This window comes from Lingula anatina, chromosome 3 (assembly GCF_051362555.1).
Source record: "Lingula anatina isolate TDL-2025a chromosome 3, LinAna3.0, whole genome shotgun sequence".
Lineage (NCBI taxonomy): Eukaryota > Metazoa > Brachiopoda > Lingulata > Lingulida > Lingulidae > Lingula > Lingula anatina.
In genome coordinates this window covers 31,426,373-31,441,692 of record NC_141769.1, presented here as the reverse complement: position 1 = coordinate 31,441,692, position 15,320 = coordinate 31,426,373, and the positions used below count along the sequence as shown (strand labels likewise).

Here is a 15,320-nt window from a genome sequence, read left to right as displayed (position 1 = left end):
CGTTTTATTTTATTTATTTATTTATTTATTTATTGAAATAACCAAAGCGCATGTGGAATCCAAATCTGCTAAATAGACTTCGCGGTATACCTTCGCTTCACAAAATGTGGCTTAGCTTCGAGTCAGCAAATAAACTCTTCACCGGCAAAGACGGAGGTAACTGCAGGGACACGCCAGTAAGATGCGTATTACGTTATGAGTGCTACTCCTTATTTAATATTCTTTCATTATTTTGACCATTTTTCTTCTTCTCTCTCTCTCTCTCTCTCTCTCTCTCTCTCTGTGTGTGTGTGTGTGTGTGTGTGTGTGACGGTTAAGTGGTGGGGCGGTGCAGAGAGTTAAGATGAAGTCCCACCGATATCCCCCGTGTGGACACGTCTATGTATTCGATGTCTTTTTTTTCATTCAATTCAAAGCACACTATTTAATTTTCACCTGTTTTATTGCTGGTAAAATAAGATTCAGACATTGATCCAGTCCCTTTATATCCACGTATCATACATGGATGATACAACTTGCTGAGAAACCTAATTCAAAAGTACTTAAATTAAAACTAATTTTTCATCTTTGTGATTTAACCTAATGTGTTATCGTTACGGATTTCAATAAATGCAGGGTCTATGACGTATCATAATGAGTTTCTGATTAATTTTTTTCGATACAAACAATTTTTCATTCGGCGTTCATTTTCCCGTTGCTTCAACATTAGCAACTTTTCTCCTTTTTTATGACCTTGTCGATTTTCTGTTCGATATCTCACTGTCTGATTAAGCCTCGTCACTGACTCACAGGCCTGATTGCCTATCACAATAATCAATAAATCAGTGCTGCTTTTGAAAAAAAAATAGATAGAAGTGCAAACATTTGCTACAAAACCTCTCGTTATCTGTGTTAGCAGGATATAAGTTGCATCATAATGTCAATAATAAATTCTGAACGATTCTTTAGAAGCTCACACAACATTTGACTCAATTAAGAGAAACACAGTGGATATTTGCTGAATAACTATTGAATTCATTTATTTCAATAATATAAATTTTCTTGGCCCCACCCGTTCATGAGTCACAAATTTTCCCTGTATTTTATCCAACACCATGAAATCAAAGAACAATTTACACTAAATTAATAACATTTTAGCAAAATACTGACGAAGAATAAAAAGTAGATTGCGGTTTGGGTGGGTGCAGAAAGTGAGTTTATGGAAGTTTTATTAGGTATGTTTATAAGTTCTAATAAACATGTACGTAAGCTACGGCGGATATATAAGTAGAGACCCCCCCCTTACCTAACTGAATAGGTTTTCGGCTGAGACATCCGGCAATTATGTTTAGAATGGCGTTTGTTTTGGACAAGACCATCTGTGAATGTTGCTCCAATTGTAACTTCGTATACGTCCCTCTATAATCGCTGGAGACAACAGTAACTTAAAGTTGAATCCGTTTCTGTGACTCCCTCAAGTTGATGTTTCCTTATCAACTCAAAAAATTTTGACTGAGTGGAATTTGGATAAACGGATCTGCCGGATGCTCCAGGATGCTGTTTACGGGGGAGGGGTCATCCTGCTACAGTCTAGCTCCTTGCAGCAATTCCCAGGGGCCGGCTCCTTGAGTTGGCATCCGGCCGGAACTGGAAGATTTGTCCAGTCAGGGCACCTGTATATAGACATAAAGAATCGGGTGCAGGCACGCTTTGTAGAATATAGAAACAGAAAGCATCATTGAAACATATTGGATAATTCCCAATGAAACTGTCGTTCTATGTAAGTCGATCCAACTCCGTCGGGTCTCTCTGAGTGTAATCAGATTCAGAGTCTCCGCGGAATTGGATCCATCTACGTAGATAGATATTTTCATTGGGAATGCACCATATAGCTGTAGTTACATTGATTAAATGAAAACACATCAAAAGGGAAAAGTTATAGAAAAAAGTTTTACTTACACCCTTTCGCAATGTACAAAATTGGTACCGAGACAAATACAGGATTTATCGCAGCCGAATATTCTCCTCTCCCTTAACTTCAATAGTACTCCATCTATCAAACACATGTCTACAAAGATAACGGTTCAATGACAATGTGCAAGAATTGAAACATGCTCAAATGAAAGATAGATGATTGTAACTTATTTCTGAATTTAAAACAACCACTAAATACTAATGTTCACACAGAAAACAGAAAAAAAATCATAATACAATAGCATAAAATTTAGTTTTACTTACTTGGAGGAGGAGTTCTTATTGGAGTTGTAGTTGTGGTGGTTGATGTTGTGGTTGTAGTTGGTTTTGTTGTGGTAGAAGGTTTAGTGGTGGTTGTAGTTGGTTTTGTTGTGGTGATGGTAGGTTTTGTGGTGGTTGTTGTAGGTTTAGTGGTGGTTGTGGTAGGTTGTGTGGTGGTTGTTGTAGGTGAAGTGATAGTTGTGGTTGGTTGTGTGGTGGTTGTGGTAGGTGTAGTGGTAGTTGTGGTTGGTTGAGTGGTGGTTGTGGTAGGTGAAGTGGTGGTGGTTGTAGATGTAGTGGTGGTTGTGGTAGGTTGAGTGGTGGTTGTGGTTGGTTGAGTGGTGGTTGTGGTAGGTTGTGTGGTTGTTATAGGCGTCCGTGTTTTAAACGTAGTCTTAAATGCTGGAGTCAGCTTTCCAGTGGAAGGAACAGAGGTGGTCGATACTGAATAAAACAAATGAAAATATAATCATGGTGACTAGACATGACAAAATTTAAATTTCAATTCAGAACCGGTGTAAATGTATTATAAATATAATGTGCATTATTCAAAGAAAATATAAACTGTAATAAGTATATAAAACATTCGTACCATGAATGCTTAAGACGAATTTTCTTTATGTTGAAAAGTATTCTTTTCTCACCTCCATCACAATTTTCCCCTGTGGCAAACATCGTATACTGAGACAGTAACTGGATCTCAGTATTGCGGTTTAAGTACTTCCTATTGTAGAAGAAACATTCAGTGCTAAGCGGTGTTCCAAATTCGTCGTTGTGGTAGACCGCACCCACACACCAGTGAAAAGAGTGACAAGCTTGTATACACTGGGCCGAAGATATCCCATGTTGGAAGTAGGAGAATTGAGTTTTTGGAAAGCGTCCCTTGATCACACACTCGACATCTGATACAAACGAAAAAATTATATTTTTATTATTACATGTGAACATAACGTGTGGTTAACATAATCATATCTTTTCTGAATACGTGTTCGTCTTTTTTTGAACAAAGACGCACGTCTATTTTTGCGTTCAAATAATAATAAGTTTATAAAATTGAAATAGGCGCACTTCGTCCATGTACAGTGTATCACGTGTATGACATACCTTTAGCTGTTGTCGTAATGGCGCTGGTTGTTCCCTGTGTGGAGGGGGTGGATTTCGTGGTCTTCGTGGTTGTAGATGTGGTGGACTTACTAGTACTGGTTGTAGTTGTCGTTGTAGTAGTCGTTGTTGTTGTCGGCAGGGTAGTTGTTGTCGGTTGGGTTGTTGTTGTCGTCGGTTGGGTTGTTGTTGTTGTCGGTTGGGTAGTTGTCGTTTTCGGCTTCAGCGCGAACTTACCATGGTCTGAAATGTTCATTTTGTTCTGATTATTTTACGTTTCTGTCACAAATTTAGATCACATCTTCGCTTTTAACATTTTTCCAATACGAGTAATTTTGAAATGTACGAACTGAACTGTGTGCGATGTAATGTTCTTCTTCCCATTATTATTATTATTACTATTATTTATGAAAATATCTTATCTATTGATATAATCCTTTTTGAGCTACTCTACCTTACCTACACATGATTTTACATAAGACGTCCACCCACGGCCGGAAGGTGGCGCTTTCGCCGCGGTATTTTTCATGGTTCCAAAAACTTCACAGCTACCAGTGGAGTGTTCATATGACACGGCAAGACATTTAGGATTGCCGTAGCATTCTGCTTTACAAGTCGCTATCGTAATTCCTACCAAAGACTTAATCGGCACAGAAGGCAATATGTGGTTGTTAATCTGTATGGAGTTCCTGCAAGAAGCTGTAAGAAAAGAAGTTAAGGCTTTGTGAATAGTTGGCTTGTTGACCTTATATTGAGGGCAATGCAGCGTTATAAAATTATCCGAAGACCAATCTTATTTTAAATGCCATTATGGATTGAGAGTCTCCATTATTATATTGTTAATTATAACGCAAAACTTGTCAGGACGGTTAAAATATTTTGTATATTTCTTCTCTCTGGCAGATTTAGGATTCGAGAGGGGACGACCAAAATTTTCAGCCACACCTCTTTTCGCTGCGACGATTATTTCGAAAATGGTTCAATTCGGAGCTTTCATGAAATTCTGACTGCCCAAAATATGGTTATGTGTGAGAAGGAACGGGGGACTGGCACCGCCGCTTTGTTTTGAGAAGAGGGGATGGATCTTGCCGATATTCCGAATGGTAATCAGGCCCGTAGCCAGGGGGTTCGGGGGGTTAGAAAGAAACGCCCCTTTTGCTAAAATTTGATCTAAGTGCATGAAGTTTTTATGGGAAAAGGTCCACTTTTTCAAAAAAAGAACCCCCTTTTGAAATTGCTTGCTTCGGGCCTGGTAATATTGTCGAGGAAGTACTATAGGCTTATTAAGTACCGACTGAAAAAAAGCCATACCTCTGAAGCAGTTCCCATTACTTGTGAAAAGCTTCCACTGAATAAGAAATTGTATCTCTGTATGTGGCGTGAAAAACTTCGCGTTGTAAAACAGACATTGAGTGCTCAACGCCTGGCCCCTCTCGTCATCATGATACGCCGCAGCAACACAGCCTTGAAGAACGCTACAGGCCGCTTTACAGTCGCTGTGAGATATGTCGTACACAGCGTGGAAGTGCTGCGTTTTCGGATACCTGTTTTCTAGTACACATTCAACGTCTGGTTTTCCTTAGAGAAATAATGTACAAGAATCGATGAGAAAGTTGAGAGTTTTTTTAAAATAAATAATTGAAGGATATCTTTAAAAACAGGAATATTATAGCACGAATCGGGTGTACTTTGCAGCTATTGGACTACTCCCCTTTTAGATTTTGGATTCTGTGTAATGTATCGAGACACCATGTAGCTTCTCAAGTGAAAAATTTAAAATAATTCTGTAGCAAAATGTGCAAAATTCCTTACCATTGAAGGTTCTGATACCTAGTTCTGCAACAGTGAAAAAGCCATCTCGGATTTTCCCGTCAACGGTTGTCGACAGCGCTGGCTTGGACGTTATAGGGGGCGATTTTGTGGAAGTGGTCGTAGAACTGGTAGTCGTCGAAGTGGTAGTCGTTGGACTGGTAGTCGTCGAAGTGGTAGTCGTTGGACTGGGAGTAGTGGGTTGGGTAATTGTCTTAATGACTTTCTTGATGTCAGCGTTGCATAATTCCCCACGGCAAAGACAGAGCACTTGGTCTGTGCCGTAGATTTTCTGGGGTCTACATCCGTCATAGTCCAGGTTTACTCCATATTGACTGCCGCTATGACTATAGCAACCTTTATTGTGGACAGTGACTGAAAAACCAAACACATGAACGAATTAGTTTCAAATACACGAAGTATGCCTGACAAAATAGTACAAAATTTACTGCAAATAATATGAATATTATACTTGCTCTCTAGTAGGCCTATATCTTATCTTATGTTTGTCTGAATCCATTACTTTTATAAATATGTGTTTCGTTTTAGACATTTAAATGTTTGGTGCACACGATTGGTTCTTGTGGTAAGTTACGATCTCCGACTGTGTATAACACGCCCTTTAAAGAATTACTGCATAGAAACATCATTTGTTATTACCTTCTTCGTTTTAACATCAAACCTTCTGCTTTTTATTATTTATTTATTTATTTATTATTATTTTGTGAAACAACGCTTCCAACATGCAAACTGTTGCTCCTACCTCCGTCCGCTTTCAATCTGGTGAAACATCTAAAACCAGTCGGACACCTCCCAGCTACGGCTGGATTGGTCTTAATGTTCGCACATGTGGAGCCGTAGCAGTCGTAACAAGACCATCCTGACACTGAAACGATGAAATACTACATGTACTTTAACTGTTCTGATACGGAAGTTGTCATAACAAGATGGTCTGGCATACAATATTGTAAACGTGAAGCGATATGGTACTTTCTCGGCATGACATACTGAGATAGGCCTACAATGACACACAGGTATAGTGAAATCCGTCATATCTTCCGTAGTGTACTGTACATATCGTGAAGCGAGCTAAGTAGAACAGTTAGTATTAGAATGAACATGATCTCGGCTTATAGAGATACTGCATGAATAAGATATGTCCGAACAATTAAACAAGTCCTTTTCCGTCTCTTCCCCCTCTAGGTCTCAATACAAGGGTGGTTATTCGTGGTTGTTATTTTATATTTAAAAATCGTCAATAAAATCATTCTAATCAAAAGACTTCCTCTTCTATGAACCCGTGAATGAACCCGTTGCTAAATGAATGAAAATTTATTTCTGTTGGGAAATGAATGATAAAAACTACATATGCAAAAGAATCAAATCAAATATGTTCGACCAATTGGAAAAAATATTCAGCTGACCTTTCAATAAAATTTTCTAAACAGTTTGCACGCAAGAAAAATGTCTTCTTTTCCGGTAGACACAAATACGCACGTGTGAGGCCATGTGTCGAACTCATAGCTGAGAACTGGTTTGATGTCTCGATTAGTCTATTTTTCAAGTGTATTTTTGAAGAAAATAACGAAATTCTTACCTCTAGCACAGCTCACCAAAAGAACGAGAAAAATGACTCTGAATAAACTTTCTCCCTGCATCACAGCAAAATATCACTTGCTTTTATAATGAATTAAAACACTTTGATCTTGCGCACCTGCGTCCCACTATAATCTGACCATGACTTCCTCGAGATCCTAACAGGTGACAGGTTATCAGAGCCGAAAATGATATCATAATCAATATCTATAATTGGGCATAATTTTTATAAATGGGTTAGTCATCTGTATTGCAATGTGCAGTTTAATGTGTTCGAAGTTGAGATAACCGTGAACAGTGAAATGACATTACAATTGCTATCAGCGAATGATGATTTGATAGGCTAACCAATTCTATTGCTTTAAACAGCAAGATTTTCTTTAAAAATATGTTAATTATATCCAAAAAAGTTAAATTTGAAGATCACTGCGACCCACCCAAATGTGTGAAAATTTCAATTAAGTGTGCAATATTTGTTAACAATTTGGCACAAGCAAGCGAATTTCAAATACCTTATTTTAGATATATGTATGATGTCCCGTTAGTGGCATGTTGACTGATGTAGCAGTGTAAGATAACTGTGTAATACCCGTGGGAAATGCCAGGTAGCACCTTGTTTTCCCGGTCACTAGGCATGATATCACAGCACTAATATATAAGATATATCCAGACTATTTCTCTGTACAGGGCAGGCCAGCATAAAAAATAATAATCATATTCGTGAGAAAACTAATGAACAAAATCAATTCTATATGTCCGTTACTTTTTAAATCTTAGAAAACGAACTAAATTTTCACACCTATATTTATGAAAAATCCACTAAATCTTCAATAATAAATATATTTCTGGTAATGCCTATTTAATCAACCGATGTGATTTATGACAAACTTAATGCCATATTTAGATTTTTTGCACTAGGACCTCTTCACACTATTACCTGGCCATGAGTCACGGATGCAAACAGGCTGGTCATAAACGTACAATGGATAGTTCATGTAATGTGTTTTTGAAGACTTTCGGGCCCCTCTACTGCAACAGGGGTTTGTCCCACTCCACTGCATAAGCACATCATAGGATCACAATCACTGCTAGAACTGCTCCTCTTACCCCATTTAGAGGGTTCAATAGGGTTTTATTGTCGACAATGAAGGCTACTTTCGTTTCTCAAGATGCGCGAAACGTTCATTTTATTAAGCGTGATACGTGAAGCACCCCATTACATTCCTATGACCCGTAAATGCGTTTTTTTCCTCCGCCCTTCATGAGACGAATTCATTATACCAGCTGATTCGTTTTTTTTCAGGATTTTCGAAGTTTTATTTATTGTAAATTGATGATTTTATTTACCTTGAACAATCCCCCTCAATGGGGATCCCATTTATTTTTATTGGGATCCCAGTTTTTGCAAAATTAGCCCAATATGTTAGCATCACGCCTGAGAACTTATTGCGGCCACGAAAATCCCATCCTAGAATCGGTATCAAATACGTACGTTCGTTCTGCGCCATGGCATACGTGCCAGTAGTAGAACGTGTGACATTCCCCCATCCTGCAGGGATGAACGTGCGATTGAATACGTATAACCACACAGGCTCAGCGCCTGAGAGACTTCAAAATTAATGGCCAATTGTAATTTCAGAAAAGACAAAACTTTGTAGTATAAAAGATATTCATGGCAAGATGGGCACAATTCTGTACAGAGCAAACCTAGCCTGGATATAAATATAAGGACGATTACCTACATAATTTCAGCACTCGGATTTTATTTAAAAAATATTTTTTATTTCTCTGTTTTTGAGGCAAACAATTTCTTCTTGAACGTTCATTTATCCCGTTGTTTCAACATTAGCAATTGTTCTCTTTTTCATGACCTTGCCCAAATTCTGTTCGATATCTCACTGCCCGATTAAGCCTGATTGCCTATCACAATAATCAATAAATCAGTGCTGCTATTGAAAAAAAAGGAATAAAAAAACAACAATAGATAGAAGTGTAAGCATTTGCTACAGAAGCTATCGTAATCTGTGTTAGCAGAATATAAGTTGCATCACAATACCAATAATAAATTCTGAAATCAGAAGTTTTTTAGAAGCTAATACTACATTGGGCTCCATCAAGAGAAACGCAGTGAATAGTTGCTGAATAACTATTCAGTTCATTTATTTCAATAATATGAGTTTTCTTAGCCCCACCCGATCATGAGTCACATATTTTCCTGTATTTTATCCAACATCATGAAATCAAACAACAACCTGCGCTATCAAAATTAATAACATTTTAGCAAAATACTGACGAAGAATTAAAAGCAGTTTGCGGTGTGGGTGGGTGCAGAAAGTGACTTTATAGAAGTTTTATTCGGTATGTTATAAGCTCTAATATACATGTACGTCAGCTACGGCAAATATATAAGTAGAGAGCCCCCTAACCTAACTGAATAGGTTTCGGTTGAGGCATCCGGCAATTATGATTAGAATGACGTTTGTTTTGGAAAAGACCGTTTGTGAATGTTGCTCCAATTATATCTTCGTATACGTCCCTCTATAATTGCTGGAGATAACAGTTACTTAAAGTTAAATCTGTTTCCTTCACTCCCTCCAGTTGAAGTTCCCTTGTCAACTTAAAAATTTGGACTGAGTGGCATCTGGATAAACGGATCTGCCGGATGCTCCTGGGTGCTGTTTACGCGGGCGGGGTCATCCCGCTACAGTCTAGTTCCTTGCAGCACTTCCCAGGGGCTGGCTGTCTGAGTTGGCATCCGGCCGGGACTGGAAGATTTGTCCAGTCAGGGCACCTGTATATAGACATAAAGGATCGGGTGCAGGCACGCTTTGTAGAATATAGGAACAGAAAGCATCATTATCACATATTGGCTAATTCCCACTGAAACATTCGTTCTACGTGGTTCGATCCAACTCCGTCGGGGCTCTCTCTGAGTGTAATCAGATTCACAGTCTCCATGGAGTTGGATCCATCTACGTAGATAGATTATTCCATTGGGAATGCACCATATAGCTGTAGTTACATTGATTAAATGAAAACACATCAAAAGGGAAAAGTTATAGAAAAAAGTTTTACTTACACCTTTTCGCAATACGTAAAGGAACCGAGGCAAATACAGATTTTAGTACAGTCGAATATTCTCTTCTCCCCGAACTTCAATAGTACTCCATCTATCAAACACATCTCTGCAAAGATAAAGGTTCAATGACAATGTGCAAGAACTGAAACACGCGCTAATGAAAGATGGATGATTGTAACGGGGGGGAGAGGGGCATTTAATCTGACTATACCTTAAAAAGCTGACACCAAAGCAACCGGAAACAGTTGTAATCCTTTCAAATTTGCACTTTGTAATGCATAAGAATTAAAGAAAAGTAAAAAGCTGGATCGAAAAATGATAGTATCTTATTTTTGAATTTTAAACAACAACTAAAAACGGATGTTCAAACAGAAAACAGATAAAAACATCATACAATAGCATAAAATTACGTTTTACTTACTTGGAGTTGTAGTTCTCGTTGTAGTTGTGGGGATAGTGGTTGAAGTTGTGGTTAAAGGTGGTTTTGTTGTGGTAGTAGGTTTTGTGGTAGTTGCGGTCAGCTTTCCAGTGGAAGGAACAGTGGTGGTCATCCCGCTACAGTCTAGTTCCTTGCAGCACTTCCCAGGGGCTGGCTGTCTGAGTTGGCATCCGGCCGGAACTGGAAGATTTGTCCAGTCAGGGCACCTGTATATAAACATAAAGAATCGGGTGCAGGCGCGCTTTGTAGAATATAGGAACAGAAAGCATCATTATCACATATTGGCTAATTCCCAATGAAACATTCGTTCTACGTGGTTCGATCCAACTCCGTCGGGGCTCTCTCTGAGTGTAATCAGATTCACAGTCTCCATGGAATTGGATCGATCTACGTAGATAGATTATTCCATTGAGAATGCGCCATTTAGCTGTAGTTAAATTGATTAAACGAAAACACATCAAAAGGGAAAAGTTGTAGAAAAACGTTTTACTTACGCCTTTTCGCAATACGTAAAATTGGTACCGAGGCAAATACAGGATTTAGTGCAGCCGAATATTCTCCTCTCCCTTAACTTTAACAATACTCCATCCACCAAACACATGTCTACAAAGATAAAGGTTCAATGACAATGTGCAAGAACTGAAACACGCGCTAATGAAAGATGGATGATTGTAACGGGGGGGAGAGGGGCATTTAATCTGACTATACCTTAAAAAGCTGACACCAAAGCAACCGGAAACAGTTGTAATCCTTTCAAATTTGCACTTTGTAATGCATAAGAATTAAAGAAAAGTAAAAAGCTGGATCGAAAAATGATAGTATCTTATTTTTGAATTTTAAACAACAACTAAAAACGGATGTTCAAACAGAAAACAGATAAAAACATCATACAATAGCATAAAATTACGTTTTACTTACTTGGAGTTGTAGTTCTCGTTGTAGTTGTGGGGATAGTGGTTGAAGTTGTGGTTAAAGGTGGTTTTGTTGTGGTAGTAGGTTTTGTGGTAGTTGCGGTCAGCTTTCCAGTGGAAGGAACAGTGGTGGTCATCCCGCTACAGTCTAGTTCCTTGCAGCACTTCCCAGGGGCTGGCTGTCTGAGTTGGCATCCGGCCGGAACTGGAAGATTTGTCCAGTCAGGGCACCTGTATATAAACATAAAGAATCGGGTGCAGGCGCGCTTTGTAGAATATAGGAACAGAAAGCATCATTATCACATATTGGCTAATTCCCAGTGAAACATTCGTTCTACGTGGTTCGATCCAACTCCGTCGGGGCTCTCTCTGAGTGTAATCAGATTCACAGTCTCCATGGAATTGGATCGATCTACGTAGATAGATTATTCCATTGAGAATGCGCCATTTAGCTGTAGTTAAATTGATTAAACGAAAACACATCAAAAGGGAAAAGTTGTAGAAAAACGTTTTACTTACGCCTTTTCGCAATACGTAAAATTGGTACCGAGGCAAATACAGGATTTAGTGCAGCCGAATATTCTCCTCTCCCTTAACTTTAACAATACTCCATCCACCAAACACATGTCTACAAAGATAAAGGTTCAATGACAATGTGCAAGAACTGAAACACGCGCTAATGAGAGATGGATGATTGTAACCGGGAAGGGGGGGGGCATTTACATCCGACTATACGACTTAAAAAGCACACACCAAAGCAACCGGAAACAGTTGTAATCCTTCCCAATTTTGACTTCTTGACGCATTAAAATTAAAAACAATGTGAAGAAAAGTTAAAAGCTGGATCAAAAATGATAGTATCTTATTTCTTAATTTTAAACAACCACTAAAAATCAATTTTCATACACAGGCCTACCCAACTACCAGACTCGGCACCTAAGGATCCTGAATTAACCGGTATATCGGACCACGCTACCCGTTTTCAAGGTGTGTGTCAGATCGCATTTCGGAGTATCATACCCCAGAGCAAATTTTGTAGCACGACTGCGGGCTCATCCACGCTCGGCTGAACAACCTTAAACTGTACTCTTACTTTAGAGTACTCTATTTTATTGTCTCTATGGGGATATATGGGGACTTTACGACATTCGGTTTGAATGTTTTAACCACTTTTGTTAGGGCTTTTTTGCAATGTATTAGAGTAATGTGGCAGTCTAAGGTTCATCTAGGTGGCTTTCAAAATTATGCAGCCGGTTTTAAAATCATATAGCGATTTTACGACAATCGTTTACTATCCAATCAAGGTGACAGCCGAGCATGCCAGGGCTCATCCTGTCGGTGTTCTGGCTGATACTCCGAAATGCGATCTGACCCTCTCGTCATCATAATACGCCGCAGCAACACAGCCTTGAAGAACCCCACAAACCGCCTTACAGTCACTGGGAGATATGCCGTACATAGCTTGGAAGTGTTGCGTTTTCGGATACCTGTTTTCTATTACACATTCAACGTCTGGTTTTCCTTTATGATATAATGTAAAGTATGCCTTAGAATCAATAAGCTAATTTAGTTTTTATATGTTAATAAATCAATATTTGAATGATATCTTTAAGAACAGGAATATTACAGAACGAAGTATGGTATTGTTGTTAGTGTTCAGTGTATTTTGTCTGGTGATGTTGTATGAGTGTGTTTGCTGTGCTGTGTTAAGCTGTCCAAAACAACTTGGAAGCTGCACTTTGCAGCTATTGGACCACTTCCCTTTTTGTTGTTGGATTCAGTGTAATATATCGAGACACAATATAGCTTGACAAGTGTCAAATTTAAATTCATTCTATAGCAGAATGTACAAAATTTCTTACCATTGAAAGGCGTGATACCAAGTTCTGCAACAGTGAAAAAGCCATCCCCAGTTGTCGATATTGCTGGCTTGGACATTATAGGGGGTGATTTTGTGGAAGTGGTCGTATAACTGGTAGTCGTCGAAGTGGTAGTCATTGGACTGGTAGTCGTCGAAGTGGTAGTCGTTGGACTGGGAGAAGTGGGTTGGGTAGTTGTCTTAATGATTTTCTTGGTGTCAGCGTTGCATCCTTCCCCACGACAAAGACAGAGCACTTGGTCTCTGCCGTCAATTTTCTGGGGTATGCATCCGTCATAGTCCAGGTTAACCCCATCTCCATATAGACTGCCGCTATGACTAAAGCAACCTTTATTGTGGACAGTGACTGAAAATCATATACAAAAGCGAATTAGCTTCAGATACAAGAAGAATGCCTGACAAATAATACAGGATTTACTGCAAATAATATGAATATTAAACTTGCTTTCGAGAAAATCATATCTTGTTTGCCAGAATCCATCTCTTTTCTAGATATGTGTTTTGTTATCGACATATGTTTGTTATACATTTTTTTATTCTTGAGGTAAATTAAAGATCTCACATCGCGCACACCAATCCCTTTATACAAAGACTGAAATAACATAATTTGCATAAAATATGCAATATACCTCCGCCAAGGAGGTTATGTTTTCACCCCTGTTTGTCTGTCTGTCTTTCTGTCTGTCTTTCTGTCTATCTGTCATCAACATAACCCAAAAAGTTATGGACCGATTTTGATGAAAATTTCAGGAACTGTCAGAAGTGGGCGAAGGAAGAGATGATTAGTTTTTGGTGGTGATCCGTATCAATAAATAATCAATAATCAAAAATATCGAAAATTAAGGGGTGAAACGGCATTGGATGGAGACTTTGCTGCCTTGGCGGAGGTCTGCGCTCTCTGAGTGCTTTTACAGTTTCTTTCTTGCCTTCAACAGGCAACGTTCTGCTTTCAAGCAACAGTTACAGACAAAGTGTGTTTAGTGCTCACTAAGTCTAACTGAAACACTTCAAACATGCAAACTGTTGATCCAAGCAGTTGGAAAGAGCTTCTTGGTTGCTCCTACCTCCGTCTGCTTCCAATCTGGTGAAACATCTAAAACCAGTCTGACACCTCCCAACTACGGCTGGATTGGTCTTAATGTTCGCACATGTGGAGCCGTAGCAGTCGTAACAAGACCATCCTGACACTGAAACGATGAAATACTACATGTACTTTAACTGTTCAGATACGGAAGTTGTCATAACAAGATGGTCTGGCATACAATATTGCAAACGGGAAGCGACAGGGTACTTTCTCGGCATGACATACTAAGATACAATGATACACAGGTATAGTGAAATCCGTCGTAACTTCCGTAGTATACTGTACATATCGTGAAGCGAGCTAAGTAGAAAAGTTAGTATTAGAATGAACATGATCTCGGCTTATAGAGATACTGCATGAATAAGATATGTCCGAACAATTAAACAAGTCCTTTTCCGTCTCTTCCCCCTCTAGGTCTCAATACAAGGATGGTTATTCGTGGTTGTTATTTTATATTTAAAAATCGTCAATAAAATCATTCTAATCAAAAGACTTCCTCTTCTATGAACCCGTGAATGAACCCGTTGCTAAATGAATGAAAATTTATTTCTGTTGGGAAATGAATGATAAAAACTACATATGCAAAAGAATCAAATCAAATATGTTCGACCAATTGGAAAAAAATATTCAGCTGACCTTTCAATAAAATTTTCTAAACAGTTTGCACGCAAGAAAAATGTCTTCTTTTCCGGTAGACACAAATACGCACGTGTGAAGCCATGTGTCGAACTCATAGCTGAGAACTGGTTTGATGTCTCGATTAGTCTATTTTTCAAGTGTATTTTTGAAGAAAATAACGAAATTCTTACCTCTAGCACAGCTCACCAAAAGAACGAGAAAAATGACTCTGAATAAACTTTCTCCCTGCATCACAGCAAAATATCACTTGCTTTTATAATGAATTAAAACACTTTGATCTTGCGCACCTGCGTCCCACTATAATCTGACCATGACTTCCTCGAGATCCTAACAGGTGACAGGTTATCAGAGCCGAAAATGATATCATAATCAATATCTATAATTGGGCATAATTTTTATAAATGGGTTAGTCATCTGTATTGCAATGTGCAGTTTGATGTGTTCGAAGTTGAGATAACCGTGAACAGTGAAATGACATTACAATTGCTATCAGCGAATGATGATTTGATAGGCTAGCCAACTCTATTGCTTTAAACAGCAAGATTTTCTTTAAAAATATGTTAATTATA

At 38.6% G+C, this 15,320-nt stretch overlaps 2 protein-coding genes across 3 annotated transcripts; both read right to left on the bottom strand.

Moving 5' to 3' along the window:
* Positions 1 to 973: 973 nt before the first annotated feature.
* Positions 974 to 15,158, bottom strand: LOC106175567 (uncharacterized). 2 transcript variants are annotated; one of them, XM_087009740.1, is made up of 10 exons: positions 14,922 to 15,158; positions 14,093 to 14,215; positions 5,128 to 5,499; positions 4,627 to 4,893; positions 3,775 to 4,014; positions 3,319 to 3,558; positions 2,859 to 3,116; positions 2,218 to 2,658; positions 1,939 to 2,047; positions 974 to 1,652 (listed from the first exon to the last, which is right to left on the bottom strand). In XM_087009740.1, exons 1-10 carry the CDS (start codon positions 14,980 to 14,982, stop codon positions 1,541 to 1,543), a joined length of 2,223 nt encoding a protein of 740 aa, XP_086865866.1. In that variant the 5' UTR covers positions 14,983 to 15,158; the 3' UTR covers positions 974 to 1,540. The 2 variants fall into 2 exon arrangements, with proteins under 2 accessions (XP_086865866.1, XP_086865865.1); XM_087009739.1 differs by lacking the exons at positions 14,093 to 14,215; positions 14,922 to 15,158 and adding exons at positions 5,888 to 6,010; positions 6,722 to 6,898.
* On the bottom strand, positions 8,513 to 10,908 carry LOC147763231 (uncharacterized). The gene is made up of 4 exons (XM_087009742.1): positions 10,733 to 10,908; positions 10,221 to 10,444; positions 9,800 to 9,905; positions 8,513 to 9,511 (listed from the first exon to the last, which is right to left on the bottom strand). Exons 1-4 carry the CDS (start codon positions 10,837 to 10,839, stop codon positions 9,400 to 9,402), a joined length of 549 nt encoding a protein of 182 aa, XP_086865868.1. The 5' UTR covers positions 10,840 to 10,908; the 3' UTR covers positions 8,513 to 9,399.
* Positions 15,159 to 15,320: the final 162 nt, after the last annotated feature.

Coding starts and splice junctions, on each gene's coding strand:
- LOC106175567 (XM_087009740.1), bottom strand. CDS start 14,982: ATGCAGGGAGAAAGTTTATTCAGAGTCATTTTTCTCGTTCTTTTGGTG. Junction 14,216..14,921: donor TTTGGTGAGCTGTGCTAGAG/GTAAGAATTTCG, acceptor TCATCGTTTCAG/TGTCAGGATGGTCTTGTTAC. Junction 3,559..3,774: donor TTATGTAAAATCATGTGTAG/GTAAGGTAGAGT, acceptor TGAACATTTCAG/ACCATGGTAAGTTCGCGCTG.
- LOC147763231 (XM_087009742.1), bottom strand. CDS start 10,839: ATGTGTTTGGTGGATGGAGTATTGTTAAAGTTAAGGGAGAGGAGAATA. Junction 10,445..10,732: donor TTTACGTATTGCGAAAAGGC/GTAAGTAAAACG, acceptor GTTTATATACAG/GTGCCCTGACTGGACAAATC. Junction 9,906..10,220: donor AACGAGAACTACAACTCCAA/GTAAGTAAAACG, acceptor TTATCTTTGCAG/AGATGTGTTTGATAGATGGA.